This window comes from Stegastes partitus, unplaced genomic scaffold (assembly GCF_000690725.1).
Source record: "Stegastes partitus isolate 25-593 unplaced genomic scaffold, Stegastes_partitus-1.0.2 Scaffold447, whole genome shotgun sequence".
NCBI lineage: Eukaryota > Metazoa > Chordata > Actinopteri > Pomacentridae > Stegastes > Stegastes partitus.
Genome location: NW_007578178.1, coordinates 339,597 through 355,804, shown reverse-complemented (window position 1 = coordinate 355,804; position 16,208 = coordinate 339,597). Strand labels below are relative to the sequence as shown.

General features: G+C 40.2%; 1 protein-coding gene across 1 annotated transcript in view; it reads right to left on the bottom strand.

Annotated features, from left to right (window-relative positions):
• ctnnd2b (catenin (cadherin-associated protein), delta 2b) overlaps positions 1-16,208 on the bottom strand; it is a 173,160-nt gene that overhangs the window by 68,775 nt on the left and 88,177 nt on the right. The window contains exons 7-10 of the mRNA XM_008286297.1: positions 15,728-15,873; positions 13,240-13,490; positions 12,107-12,238; positions 7,827-8,070 (exon numbers count right to left, since the gene is read on the bottom strand). Coding sequence (XP_008284519.1) covers positions 7,827-8,070; positions 12,107-12,238; positions 13,240-13,490; positions 15,728-15,873 — 773 coding nt within the window. The remainder of the gene's footprint in view (positions 1-7,826; positions 8,071-12,106; positions 12,239-13,239; positions 13,491-15,727; positions 15,874-16,208) is intronic.

The window sequence follows — 16,208 nt, the reverse complement described above, 5'->3', positions numbered from 1 at the left end:
TGAAATATATGCTCACAGTCTATTTAATACAAGATTACTACCTTCATGAAGGTTATAATGTTGCTTTAAATTGAAAAATCATTCGAGTGCATACAGATTGTCATTTGTGTTACCGTTGTACAACACTGAAAGAAGTTGTGTTGCCTTATTTTGTTTGCCCCATGTACAGGATATAAATAACAGTAGTTCTGCAGCACCTCAGTGTACACCAGTGCAGTTCAACCTCTGTAACAAACCTACTGACAAAAAGGTTCTTTTGAGTGTAACTGATACGTCATCACAGAATAAACCATCTGGAGGAAATGGCTGTATTCGTCAACTGGTTGGCAGAAAAATGAAATGCTTATTGAGCAACTTAACTTCTTTCTTCAAACAAGTTTTAGGAAGGGGATGACTAATTCCCAATATTTCTGATCACACAGGATGTCTGGCCCTGAATACAACACATGTAATTGTTTGGTAGCACCTCTAACGATGCTGGGAAACACAGCACAGATCATCAGCGGCTCTGTTTAGGAACAAAATGACTTGTGGAAAGATTTTGGCAAGAACCGAGGACCTTCGTTTTACCGTGATAAACACAGATCATGGGTAGAAGCAACAACCCGCTTCATACAGGATATAAACAGCTGCCTCGTGCTTTAAAGTCTAGCGTCTTGTTGACCCATCCATGCACCCAGACCTCCTCTGTACTTTGTGACACCTCACTTCCTTCTTTACGCCCTGCCATTATTACCATAGTAACTAGAGGTCAAAGTCAGAATGAAGCAGAATTATAACTGGAGTTTAAATTAATTGCAGACTGTACAAAAAGATGGACATCACTCAACCACTGATTTGTGGACTCGCCTTCTTGGATCCTCCAGTTTGGAATCTGGTTGTTCTTTTAAAAAACCCAAGGACACTATGCAAACCCACATGCCAGCGAGCTCGTCAGTCACAAGGTAGCTAAACATACCCTACTTTATCTATTTTACTCTAAACAGGAGCATGATTTAGAAAATGAGCACCATGATATATTGAATAAGTCTTCAAACTAGCAATTGAGATGATAAACTCGTTAGGAAAATGTTTACTGAGTTAGTCAATCAAATGAGAAATATGGTCATTTTCTTATTAGTCTGGCATCATCTGCATTCTGCTCTGCTATAGAGGAGGGGGGGGGGGGAACAAAGCGCTCTGGCCTGTTTGTATTTCCTTAAACCAATCCCAACTGTTTTTAGTTGAGCTAATAGAATGATGGAGAGACAACGTTACTGCAAAATAATGATGGGTGGAATTATTTTGATGACAAATCTGCACGGAAGGAGACGAGCGTTGCCGTTAAAATGGATAATTAACCAGATTAAAAACTAGCTGGGCTGCTTTAATGCAATCCAAATTCTCAGCTTCAGCTTTTCATTGTGGTCGGTTGCTGACTGGAGGTTGTTGTTGTTGTTGTTGCTCGTACTGAAGAGGAATTTGAACATGACATGGTAACAACTGCAGCCTACATCTGGTGACTCACACGATTTTCTCAGAGAATTCTATACAAGACTAGTCGCCCCCTGTTGGCCATTACATAGAAATCAGGTTTTTACCCAGAGGCTACATTCATCTTTTATTTACAGTCTATGCTCATATAAGCTTGCACAGAAGACCTCTGGGGTCATTTTATGAGTCACATTACTGGTGAGAAAAAGGTCGTTAAACTCAATACATGTCTGGCTGACTCCTGTGTTGATCATTACATTTTTATATTAATGTAATTACAACTTATTTCCAAAAATCTACAACATTTCTTCCCAACGTTAAGTCTTAACCCACACAACAGCATTATATTATTCCATAAGAAATTTTTATTTTACACTTGAACCCTTTTTTTTTGCTTATATCCTAATCCTTAATTATGTAAATATATTAGGCTCATTTTCTAAAAGTTGTTAATGTCAGTAAGCTAAGGATCTTTGCTTTCTTCTATTTTGTGTTTAAAAGATATTTAAACCTGTCAACATGCAGCAATATTTGATCTTGTATGAAGTCCTGAGTGAAAATCAAAGCGGCTTTAGAGCACAAAGCTGCACTCCTGCATGAGCTACTGTTCAGTAATTATAGTTATATGATATTATAGTAGTACTGATCAGCACTAGCTAGCTTCTAAGGTTAAGGGGAAAATAAACATACATTCTATTTTCAGAATAATGTCCTGTTTTCTTTTTGCTTTTATATATCTGTTTTTACAAGAGGCCTGAACTTGTAATTTCAGGTTGAGCACCAGGCACTTTAAAGCCCAGTGAGTGTGGTTTTAACTTCTAACATAAAGCAAAGAGTTTACACTTTCTTTCTGACAGGACATTTGACGGTTCCATCATCAGAGTAATACTGTTTTGCGTCTATGAACTGCCAGTGAAGGGTAAATAAGTCACTGCCGCACTGCGTTGTAATGGAAATGTTAGAGAAATGCATTTCTGTATTAGAGGTAATGATGAGATGTATAAGCGCTTCAGCGTTCCATTTTCATAGTCCCATATAATACTGAGCTACAAACCCAATTAACACATATAAAACCAGAATGTTGAATTAACTGCGTGTAGGTGACCCCACCTTGGCCTCAATGTGTGAAAGAGGTTAGAGTGAATAGAGCAAGAAAATAGGATAGAAGAAAGGCTGAGGCAGAGAGAAAATTAGATAAAGTTAAAGAAATCTGTGTGTGTGTGTGTGTGTTACCAACAGTGTATGTGTTGGAGGGTGTGATGGTATGGCGGACTGATTGGCCTACTGAGGCTGGAAGAGATGAACCAAAGGTCAGAAGATGTCAGGCAAAGCTGACAAACACACACACACACACACACCCACGGAGTCCATCTTAACCCCGTGACTGAGTATGGATCATGGATTCCCCGCGCGCTTAAGAGCATGAAACACAACGAGACACTTTTATCATCGGGTCAGATCCTGTCTCGCACAAATCTGTCTTTGTGTTAGTGGGAATGTTTCCATAAATCACTGACAGCCTGAGGAGGGAAATTCGTTAGAGTACATAAGAGGCCGTCTCCACAGTAACATGCCTTGATTTGCCAGATTGTGCCAGTGTGTGGCTTGACAAATCAGCTAAATGATATTTGTTTGAGGCTTTTACAGGATAAAGGTATCATTAGTGAGCCAGCTGCAGACGGTGGCAATGACCTCATATCTCCTCATCTACTCGCTATTCTTACCCAGACAACGTCAGTGCACTAAAGTCATTTTTTTTATTACAACATTGACTATTTGCACCGCTTCATTTCATCAAATACATCAGTATTTCTGTACCTTGTGGTGAATGAGAACAGCCCAGTGTTAAACTGGATTTTCTTTTCGCTATTACTTTTTGCTGATGTGTCAGAATTGTTGTCTGCCTTTGTGTTAGCTATTATTGTGTTTCCGCTATGCCATGCTGGTATTGTTAACTGTGTTTTGGCTGTTATTATGGGCCAGTATTGTTAGCTAGCATTATGTGTTTGCCATTATTATGTTATATCTAGTGTTGTTAGCTAACATTGGGTCAATGCCAGTATTGTCAACTGAAAGTTTTTTCCACCAGTATTATCACATAACATGTCTCTGGCAGTATTGCTCACTAGCATTGTGTTTCTGCCAGTATTATGGGCTAACATGATGTCTATATGTTAGCTTATGTTATCTCCCTGTCAATATGGGATTCTACCAGTATTTTCAGCGAATATATTGTTGGTAGTATTATCAACCTATGTAATGTCCCTGTCAGTATTGTTAACAAACTGCCAACATTATCAGCTAATACTGTGACCCTGCTACTTTTATTAACTAACATTGTGTTTCTGCCACATTAATGGCTAACGCTACGTTTCTTCTCGTATTGTTAGCCAACGTTATGCCCCAAACAGTGCTGTTAGCTTACGTTATGTCTCTGTCAGTATTGTTAGCTAATGCTATGTCCTTATTGTGCACTAAAATGTTTTTTTCCAGTATTATCGGCTCGTATTATGTCTCTGCCACTATTCTTGATGAACATTGTGTTTCTTCCATATTAATTGCTAACATTATGCTTCTGCCAGTATTGCTAACATTGTGTTTCTGCCATATTATCAGCTAATGTTGTGCCCCTGCTGGTATTGTTAGCTAATGTCCGTGCCTGTATTTGTGATATTGTATCTCTGTTGCATCCGCTGGAGCGCTATCTAACGCTATGTTCCAGCTAGGTTTACTTAACATTGTGTTTTTGCCATGTGCTGTTATGCTTCTGCCAGTATTGTTAGCTAATGTGATGTTGGCTAATTGTATGTCCCTGCCAGTATTGTTAGGTAGAATTATGCTCCTGCCTGTGCTGTTTGTATGGTGAGTCCCTGGCAGTATTTATGTTATGTCCGTCTAAGTATTGCTGGCTAATGTGTGTACATGCTAGTATTATCCGCTAGCAATATGTCTGCCAGTATTAGCCAGTAAAAAAAAAAAAAAAAACAATTTATTAAATGCATCCATGGCACCATTAAATATTAGACAAGTGGAAAAACGAGAGCTTAAATGCCTCATTGAACCACACAGGCTGTACCAACATTTATAAAAAGATAAGATTTCACAGTGCATTTGTTTTTTTGTATTTGTAGGCTCCATTGGACTGAGTGCAACGTTAATGTTGGCCGTCTACTAGGTGTTCAATTAAAGCGAAAGCTCTACGTTTTGGCAAATAGGGCAATTCCCTTTCTGTTGGGGATGAGACGATCAGTACCACCACATCAAAAAGAGGCGCTGAAATTAACACCGGGCAAGCCACATGAATACAGCCGACACAAAGCGCCTTTCAGAAATCACCTGGACAGACAGACAATGGAGACAAATGAATGACTGAATAAACCAACAGGTAGATAAATGGATAAAGTTATGGATGGAAAGATGAAAAGCCAAAGGAGAGAATGAGGAATACTGACACTTAAAAAAAAGAAAAAGATTCTGTGGTAGCTATATTTTGACAAATTGCAAACAATAATTGGGTCGTTTTTAGTTACGTGAATTTGTTGTCTGTCTTAAAGATTATATAGCTCCTTTCTTGGTGTTTTCAGATCCCAAAGGATGTCCCTCTTATAGAATGATGTAACTGAGTCTCCAATTTAGGTTCATGTACTGCTAAAAATCAAAGGGATTGCTTTTATTTTACCGTTAAAGCACTAAATGGGTGACAATACAAATGTGAAATGCCGTCATGCTGCCGTTAACATTAACATCTGCGTCTGATATCGGTGCCATATAGAGAAGATGGAAAGATTCAGTGAATGAGACAAAGGTAAGATAGATAGACAGAATGTACATGTGTATAAATAAATAGTTGGATTACTTTGTCATTCTTTGCTCGGCTTGATTTTGATTCCACACAAGGAATTCGGGGTCGTACCTATCGAGGGGGGACAGGCAGAGAGAAACAAGAGAGAGGTATATGTTGGCTGTCAAATTAATCAATAACTGTCATATTAGTGATGATTAGTAAATAGAAATCAATATGTAGCCACTAGACTCATCTTTCTCTCTCAACATTTAGTTATCAGGCAATGGTGGAAGGAGGTGGGCAGGGTGGAGGACATGCACTTAGAGCAGGTGGTGGGGGGGAGATGGTATGTCAGGTAAAGAGAGGGTCTTGCTGGCTTTCTTCTTGTTCCCTTAAAAAAAAAAAAAACATAAATCTGGACGTTTAATGGCTGCTGCAGAAACACGGTGGGGCAACTTTTCGGTGGCCTGTTAGTCAGCGTAGCTGGTGAATGATGATGACAGAAATCATCCATAACACACGTATGATTTTGTCATCTATTTTAATCCTGTTGGATGATTAGAAGTGACCGGCTTTATCTCAGAGAAGCAGGACCGGTGGCGGAGTAGTTAAATAGTGAGTAAACAACACTAATCCTGTTAAGTGTAGATTGGTTATACTTGGTTAAATTTAGGTAGTATGTTCCAGGCTTTTTATATTTTTGGTGACTACTTTCCTTCTCTGAGCTTGTGGCAAGTGTTGAATAAGTGGTTGCTCACCTGAAACCATGAAAAAAAATGAGTAAAGCAATCGCACATATTTTATTTTCAGTCATTGATTCATTGCTTTAGATTTAGAGTCTATGTGTCAAAGGATCTTACATGCATACGTGTGGTGTTAGCACTAGGAAGCTATGCTGATCAGTGGGCCAATCTCTAAAAACTGGGAATGATAAAGAATAGTTTTGTATTTTACTTATTGCCAATAAATCCCACAAAAAGACAAAAAAAAACAACAATAAATTAGTGCTTTAGTATATTTCCTACCCACCATTAACTCCTGTTTCAGTAAAACTACAGCCTAAAGAAACACTGAGCTTTTGTTAGAATAAATCAAGTTTGTAATTTGTCTTGCAGGTTAATGTAGTCAGCAGCTTGGAGTGTCACAGAAAACGCAGAAAAGACAGACGGACTAACAAATAGTCGGCTTTGGTCTTTTTGAACGGGATTTGTTGACAGCAAGATGCCAGACTTATCCTTTAACATACTTTCCCAAACTGCAGCAGAGCAGCGAGCTGGTGGAGCTGCAGGATCAGAATGTTCCTGGATAATTATAATCTTTGAGGACCCTCCCTTTAACACGGCGACAACAAGCGTCTCAAATAGCCTGAGATGGTGCGAGCGCTGACGAGTCGAGTGTGCATGTCGTGAACGAGAAGCAGAATGCCATGCATCACAAGTCAGTCCTTTGAATGTAGCAGTGCAGATGTGTTGAAGCTACATAACAATGACGCCGGAGCTAAAGAGTGACCAAACAGACGATGTGAGTGCAATGCGCACAGAGAAATAAACACTTGGACAATGGGTGGAGGAAAGAGCAATGACAACAACAACAACAAGAACAACAACAGGAGTCACCTGTCCTAATGACAAAGAAATATACCTCAGAGTTTCCAGTTGTTGTATTATAATGAGCAATTCAGCACAAAGACACTTCCTCATTAGAAATATTAGATTTGTGCAAAAAAAAAAAAAACTCTGCTGCTTACACCTGAGCTAAAATGTCACGAGAAGACACTTCAGCTTTAATTAGGCTGCTTCTATCTTTGACAGTTAGTCTGTGCAGTCATTAGTCAGATAGAAGAGGCTATGAAAAAAAAATAAAAAATCCAAGACACAATTGGAATAGTATTTCAAACTTGATTTTAACTAGGACAAAAGAGTGATAAAAACAGCTATTACGCTGTCTCTGTATGCGTCTCTCTGACTCTTTTTTTTTATCTGTCTGTCACTCTCTCTCTCTCTCTCACACACACCCACACTCGTACACAGAGCTCTTTTGGTCTAAAAGCAGACTTCATGCAGACTTTCCGCATTAACTGTGTCTACCTATTGCACAGAACGTGACTGATTGACACTGACAGAGGCACTCCATTTCTAACAGCGATGGCAAACTTTTTAAATTGGTCCTAGAGGTGTGCGCAGGCATTCATACGGCAGTGTGAACAAGCCCCAACACCAGGCGAACTAGAGAGGACAGTGAAAGATGTGGCGTGATGTGTGCCTCATACTAAAGCCCAGATTCAGCCAGCAGTTTACTGCACTCGACTGTCACATCCTGACAGTCAGTATCGGTTGAGGTGCTATGACTTGCGGGTGCCATCGTGTCACACTTAGACACCCTTTCGTGATGTATAAATGATAATTTCTTAAAAAGGTAATGGTCTTGCTTATATTTTCTTGAATAATCGTGTTGATTTTGGCGAATCTGGCCCTCAGTAAGTTCAGTGAAAGTGGAAAGGGAGCAGATCAAAGGGCTTCATCAACAAGCCAGAGCTGATTCTGATTGAAAACATCATGTTTGGTCTCACCTTGGGTCCTTCTGGATGCTGTCCACTGATGGAGACCGGCCCAGGGCGGCTTCAGGTGGGAGTGCGGGGCCTGACTTGCTGTAAGGCGACTCGGTGGACGGGCAGAACTGCAGAGTGCGGTACGGGTTGGCGTAGTCGGCCGCCCCGCCTCCCGTGGCGAAGCTGCCTCTCTGAAAGGTGGCGGCGGCACTCTGGCTTCCCGTTCGCTGCAAGGGGATTGGGTCGACACCGGGGGAAGGCGGGGCTAAAACGGGAAGAGGAGCGTAGGGAAAGAGCAGATAGTTGAGGACCTCTTGGTACAGCTGGTTCACCACTGGGGTTTGACGTCGCGGAAGAGGGGCAGGAAGCAGGGGGATGAAGAAACCACAAGCAAACACGAGCCCCAACACAAAGGATGCACGGACACACAGGAGCGGTAGAAAGCAACAACACCAGCACCAATGGAACAGAATGGCACGGAAGAAAAAAAAAAAAAAGCAGAAAAGGAAGAATTAAAAAAAGTCATGAAGCAAATAAATAAAGCAAACTGCAGTGACAACAGGTGGGGTAGCTTCAGGTGAAAGAGAGAACTCACCAGCTTATATTTCATTGAAAAATATATGAACAAGAAATTAATATAGAACAGACAGAAGCAGAAAGTGAAACAGACATGCAAAAAGGTCACATGTAAAACTTTCAGGTACACAGAATAAGGCTTATCTATCATGATAAATAAACAAATGTCCTTTAAGGCACAATATATTGTTAAAGTCAGCTTAAATTATCTACTTATTTTATGGTTTTCTCTTATTTTAACTCTTGCCTCCCCTGAAAATTTGAATTAATTGTCCCACAAGAGATTTTATACTGGCCCACTGAGAAAACCTTCAAATTGTAAGAAACCCCTCTTTTAGCATCACTGTAATCATCGTTGATCGTATTTACACTGTAGGAACTGAGCTCTGAATACTTTACTTAAGTGGAAGCAGTAAAATTTTTATTGCATTTCGCTCACAGTCCAAGTCTTTAACAGCATTCTGCTTCCATGATTCAGCTAAGCACAGCGCAAACATCTGACTTGAAAGAATAGGTGGACATTTTGGGAAATACAGACGGATAAATACAGACGAATTTAAGGAAAAGCCTGGACCTCCACGGAGAGGGGATCTGGGGTCACTGTTATGGTGTGGGTGGCACTTTGCTGCCATGGTTTGTGTCCACCGACTGTTCTAATTATTATTACATTTTTATACTACAATTACAGATTTATATTGGAAGGTCAATAGCCTTAGTGTAAGCCTGTAAGCAAAGTAACTATAAAGCGAGGACTACTCGCTACTTATTTAAGCTGGTTCTTGAATGGTTTAAGGAAAAAAAAGAAGAAGGTGTAATTAGCTGGCTTTAGACATACCCTGACTAGCCATTTTCCAGTCTGTGCTAAGCTAACTGGTTGTTAGGGTTAGCTATCCACCACCTGGTTGGCTTAGCTTGGTTCTTTTATGGATTAAATGAATGTATTAAGTTTGTAAGTATGTTATTTAAACCTGATTTTGAATGAGCAAGGCTGGCTATTTCGCTGTGTTTCAGTCCAATCTAACTGGTGGCTAGCTGCTAGCAGCTGTTAACTTATCTTTATTCTTAATTTATATGGGTCGTTAACAATGTATTTAAAAAGTGTGTTATGTTTTAACATACAAATTAGTTCACTTTATATGTCTAAATGGATTTTATTACCTTTGGACAGGGCAAAGCTGGCTTCTTCATGCTGTTTCCAGTATTGTGCTAAGCTAAGTGGTAGCTAGTCACCAAAAGCCAGTTACCTTAGCTGTGTTTTTGTGTGGATTAAAGAAATGTGTTAAATATGTTCTTTTAAGGTGCTAGTTGGTGGATTTTGTTCCTTTTGTTTCCCTTCATGTCTTTCCAATCCTGTAAGCTAAGCTAACTGACTGGTGGTGGTAGCTGGGCGCTGCCCACTTAGTTTATACAGAACTAAGAAGTTTGATATGTTTTAATATATTAATTTCTTAGCTTTAGAGGTCTAACTGGATTCTGTAGCATTTGGACAGAGCAAGGCTAACTGTTTTCCCCTGTTTCCAGTATTGTGGTATGCTAAGCTAACTGATAGCTTGCCGCCACCAGTCAGTTAACTTAGCTGTGTTCTTGTATGGATTGAAGAAGTGTGTTCAGTTTAATATTTTTGTTTGTTTGTTTGTTTGTTTTTACCTTAGAGGTGCTAGTAGGTGGACTTTATTACCTTTGGGTAAAGCCCAGCTCACAGTTTCTTCCTTTCCAGTATTGCTGGAAAGCTAACTGGTGAGACGTGAGTGTGGTATCAAATGGGTAAGAAAGCCAATCTTTCCCAAAATGCTATTAGTTTTTTATTTTTTTAAATATTCCTCTTTAGTGGTGCATACTAGTAAACACATTAGCAGTTTATTAAATTACCCCTAACTAATTCCCACATAACAACTGCTCAGGGTTTTCGAGCGTTTGGTTGGTTGCTCAGACCTTTCTGTAAAGACATGAGAACACCGTAAAACACAAAGCAGTAAAGGCCATTTGCCAAGTTTCACACAGAGAGTGGAATTGTCTTCTTGTTAAACAGCAGTTCAGGAACCATTTGGGGACAATAGTCATCATGTGTACGCTGTCTTGCTCTGAGGGAGGTCATTTCTTTGCGTGTGTGTGTGTACATCTGTGTCTGAGTGTGTATCTAGATAACAACAGGGACCTTGACAAGGCCTCAGGAAATTCACCTGTGATGTGAAATCGGGTGTAAAATGTTGGCTGCTTGTTTCCAACTCTGTTCATCTTCATGAAACTATTTGAGCTGACCTTGAAACATAGCCGGGCTTAAACAGAAAAAAAAAAAAAAAAAACGAACCTGACAGACAGCGTGGCGTTTTGCTGCTGTCGTGACTCACATTCACATGCACACAGCTGGAGATGATGATTGAGCTATTTTGATCCATCAAAGCGGCCTATCGGTGTGTGCGGGAAGCCGGCATAACAGAAATGACCTCAAATCTTTTAATTATCAGTGTGAAACTCTACGTTTTGGAATGAAACGTAGTGGATGAGAGTAGAATCTCTCTCTCTCTGTATCCGTGCTTCTTTTTTTTTTTTTTTCCCACAGCAACGTTCATCAATGAGGCGCCCAAACCGGCAGCACAGCATCAACAACATTTTAGGACACGGTTGATTTGCTTTGATTTCAAAGCACCCAAGCTAACGCCCATGGGATTAATTGAGATTAATTTTCAGCCTTGAAACTAATTAGTTAACAGACTGTGACTGAGAGACAAATTGCCATTGAGACCCCAATTGGATTTGCCTACCCGATCTGGTAAATAGCGCTACACGATCAGATGGAACGAGGAAATCTCTCATGTACATCAGCCTTTAATGTAACGCCACGCCGCTAAATAAGACGACCAGGCTGTGTCTTTTTTCTCTTCTCTTTATGCTGCTTATTTGATCCACCGCTCTGTTCAAGGTGTCATATGATATCTTTTTCTACTCACTGATTTTTAAATGTAAATGGTTCAGTGACTCATTTACAACGCTGCAGCTATTTATAACCGTGGACTATTTGAAGCATTTTTCTTTCACGTTCCCAGTCTCACTATTGTCTTGTATTACTACAGTTTTTTCCACATTTTCCTTCATTTGCTCTCCACTTTCTTTCCAATTCTTTCTAACAGGGCACCTATGTGAAGGGTTTCTAAGACACATTTACCGTTAATAAGTCAATTTAGTCCTGCAATTTGACTAAGTTTCAAGAGACACATTAAAAAAATAGACAAAATCTAAGCAGCGCAGACAGAAATGTTCTGACTTTATTTTCTGTTATTATTCCTTTTGTTAGACAAGCTTGCCTATAATGCAGACTCTACTTGTGTGCTGAATGTCTGTGTACTTTAAACTCCTTAGCGTTGTACCACAGGCTACTGGTTCAAGATTGTGCTGTAACTCTAATGGCAAGTGCAGCAAACTTAATGTGTAAAATCAGTGGAAGCCTCCTTTAACTTCTTGTTATTGTTCAAACTGCACATGACGTCGTAGTTTTATAACATATCTTTAGCTCAAAACCTTTGCAAAGTTGTCATCATTTATGAAAATCCTGTGCACTTGTGTGTCTGTTACTGTCTCCCAACTGTTTGCATTCCACTTAACCTCCACCTGTGAAAGCTCCCCCCGTCTCATCCCCCATCACCTGGGATTCAGTTAAGCATTTGTACACATCGCTTCTACACTCTAAACACTTAACCTCTGTCTCCGCTTCCCCCATCCCTGCTCACCTTGTCCTCTAAGGTTGGGCTTGGTGTAGACTCTGTCTTCGTAGATGGGGTCGATGTGGTGCTCAGGGGACTGCAGGGGTCGCAGTTCAGAGCCCAGGTGACTGTGCTGGCTGCTGTAGGAACCTCTGGAGCCTGCAGAACACAGGACGGAGCAGGTCAAGCAAACTGACGGATAGATGGATGGATGGAAATATTTTCAGGAGACATCAGGTCAGACATTGAATGACAAATTAGACCAGGGGTGGGCAATCCTGGTCCTCGAGGGCCACAATCCTGCATGTTTTAGATGTTTCTCTCTTCCAACACACCAAATGATCAGCTCATCATCAAGCTCTGCAGAAGCCTGATAGCGACCCTGATCATTTGAATCAGGTGTGTTGGAAGAGAGAAACATCTAAAACATGCAGGATTGTGGCCTTCGAGGACCAGGATTGGAGACCCCTGAATTAGACAAACAGGTTGTAAGCTTTAGTCAGGCAGTTAAAAAGCAAAAGGTGCAGGCAAATGAATATAAGACAAAGAATGTTCCTGTTGGAGTAAATAATTGCTGTGAGCTACATCAAAGACACATTCCTTCCCCAAAACTTCAGCACTTTTAAAACTGACTTTTCTTTTTTTTAAAAAAAAAAAAAAAAAGGTCCAGAGTACAAAACAATTCATCTAATTCATGAATTGTTCATATATTCATGAGTACATTTGCAATCTAATAAATTTTAGATAAAACCTCGAGCCAATTTAATCAGATATTTGCTAATATGTGTTTTCTTTCAAATCTTTTAGTTCAAGCCGCTGAATACTAATCACACATGAATGGGGAGTGTGTCCGTCTGACCTTAACAGTCATGAACTAACATTGAATTAAGCCCTTCAGAAAACCAATAATTTATAATCCCAGACACCGAGCATTAAAATGGAATTTCAACTAAACAGAAATCGAGGTTACACTAAGTGCTGTTGAAAAAATCATTCCAGAAATGGCACAATTACTGCAGGCGCATGCAAAGCAAAGAAAAACTAACTTACATAACAAAGATCTACATGTTTGCCTAAAATGGAGAGTTCCAGAAACTGACTACGATGGCATTTCACACAAACACACACACACATAAAAGTAGTAATAAAGTTGTCTTGACCTCTACCTGCCAGGCTCCCAGGCCTTTGCAGGGTTGCGTTGGCGTACAGCTCGTGGGAAATCTTGTAGCCGTCTGCTCCGATGTGATGCAGCATGCGCTTGGTGGGCGACAGGGTGGCGTAGCTTCCCACCGCCGAGCTGAGCTGGTGAATGGGCGACGAGGTGTGGTTTCCCCCCGGGGAGGCTGCCATGGGGAGCGGGGAGGAGGAACCGGCGGCACCCGATGCTACCATGTTGATGGGCGATGAGGTGCTGCAGGAGGAGGAAAATGAAGCCATTGGCTGTACTGTGGCAGTCCAAAATAAAGGTTTCTCTTTCATAGTCACAATAGATAGTTTAAAAAAAAACATAAAAATACAACCGTTTCACACATCAACACCATTTTTACAAGTCTGCAGAAAAGTGCTAATCGGGGGTTACACCAGTTTGGACGTGCAGACTGCAACTACAAAAAGCTTGTGTTAAACAACGTGTTGTAGAGATTGAAAGACGTGGATGCTAACAGTTCCTTCTAACAGTTACAGTTACTTCAGGCAGATGTTACAAAGTCCAAAAACTTCTATAAGAAATCCTTCATCCCACTGCAATGACCAGCAGTCACAGTAGTAGTAACAGTACAGATTTGTTTTATTGGCTGGTGTTTCTTTTTAACATTTTTTTTTAGACGTCTGCACTTTGTGAGCTCGTGTCTTAAGTGTGTTTTTATTTGTGTTGTATTTTTACTGTTGGGGCATTGTCAAAGGAGAATTTCTGTCACCGCTTGGGACATCTATCTATCTATCTATCTATCTATCTATCTATCTATCTATCTATCTATCTATCTATCTATCTATCTATCTATCTAATAAGACAATACTACTGAATTGCATCATGGGAAACGGAGGACACTGCATTTTTGGAGCTTAACTATTTTGAGAAACACTGGAAAGAGTTTTGAGTACCACTGGGATAGAAAAGGGCTATATAAGTGCAGAACATTTATAACCTTTTTTTAATTTTTTATTTTTTTTTAATTTTAAGTTGTTTTCTGAAAAAAAAAAAAAATCCTTAATCTGAGACCCTGGGCTATTCATAAAACTTTGGTGGTTGAAGCTGTGGCCACCCAGGACTAAGGCTACAGCTACATGACCGTCACAGTGGACACAAAACTAGGAAGCTGTGGAACCGGAGATCGAGTTCTGAATGCGGTTCGGTTTGAACCAGAGTCACTTCGGTTGATGTTGGGCATCCTGGCTTAAGTTAAATGTTTTTTAGTGATTGTTTAGTTTTTTGATATTTACCAAAAACATGATCAGTCTCTAACCTTAACCAACTGCTGTGTCTACATATAAACGCCATATACGGTGGGATTAGTTGATAAGAGAGGACGTTGAACTGCAAAAACACATATTGTTTAGGAAAACCAATGAAATATTGCATGTCCAATTACTATTACTATTATTGTTCATAGCATTGTATGTTAACACTGAGTGAAAGATGTTAATAGTCATATTTACTCTCGATTTAGCCGCCTTATCACAGATGAGGCAAAAACAAATAAAATATATACAAATATGAGACACTATTCCTTCAGACAGATGTCTCCTACGTGTTTTCATTTGATATGAAATCCCCTAAAATCTAGTCTGCCATATTTAGTGTCTTTGAAAACTCTGGAATCTCCCACTTGAATTTAAAATAAAGTTCTGTGGGTTAGAACAGCATTTGGTTACCCAGCATGAGCTTGTTAAGACTGGCCCACCAACAGCCTGCTGCTTCGTTAGGGGGTTCGTCTTTTCTCAGTGTAACGGAAAAAAAAAAAAAAAGCTTTGCCAGTTTTAGCAAAGATGTATTGGTCATAAGTTGAGCACTGAGTTCTCTAATCCATACATCGAACTTTGAAGACAGTCAAGTGTGCTGCTTCAATTGTGTGAAGTAGGGAAAAAAAACTTTTGGAGAAAATTAAAGATTATTTTTTTGGAGAAAAAAAAATCCAATTCAGCCCCGAACAATTAGTGAGAGCAATACACTGAAAGCTAAATTTCATTCGGAGCATCGTACGGGGACAGAAATCCATACCAAGACCACACTTGTGCGCTGGATCGTAGCTTTTAGTTTAATCGTGAGTCCGGTGTATTCAAGCAAACAGCATCTGCAGGACATCTGTTCTAATGTTTGTTGCAGCACCACTTCATTTCTCAACAAATGAAGACAGGCTGAGGTAAAGTAAAACCATCTTTTTTTCAGTATCAGCAGCAGTGAAGGCTAACAAAGCTGATGCAAGCAGCAAGATTTTTGCTCTAAACAGTACAGGCCAGAAAATGCTTTTTTTTTTTTTTTTCCCAAGCCAGACATGAAGTAATTGTTGAGTCATTGCTATTGATCAACAGCCGTATCGACCTCCCGCTGATGTATTCTTTGGTGCTTAAGGATTGTAAAAGTCTTACGTAATGTGCTCCAAACAATGAAGGCTGTAGTGCATGAATTAGTCAGACTGAAATTGAACCAACCTGTAGGACTTGGCGAGTCGGCTGGGCGACTGCTTGGGCGAGGACACCCTCTGTAGCGTGGCGTAGCTGGGCATGTCGGCAGAGGCTGATCCCAGGCGCTGCAGCTTGGTAGGGGATCCCACTGCCTGCAGAGGGGAGCTCACGCGCTGTAATACAAGATTTGTACTTCATTAAAGGGAAATGTCACTCACTTTAAATATTCATCTTCTCTTCTTATTCATATCATTATTTTCAGAGAGATGAACAAGTCCCCCCGGAGCTGGAAAACCAGAGAGCAGAAACTCTAATCTGCGATAACATCCTGATGAAGAGCAGGGGTTATCAAACCAAACATGAAGGGATGACTCGGAACTTTTATAACCAAATGAACTTGAAATGCGACTGCGAGCAATGGGCCGCTAAATGAAGTTCCCTCAGAATTCTAAACATGCACTTTTCTTTTCTGGTGCCAAATGGGGAAATAAGTTGAAGAAATATTTGC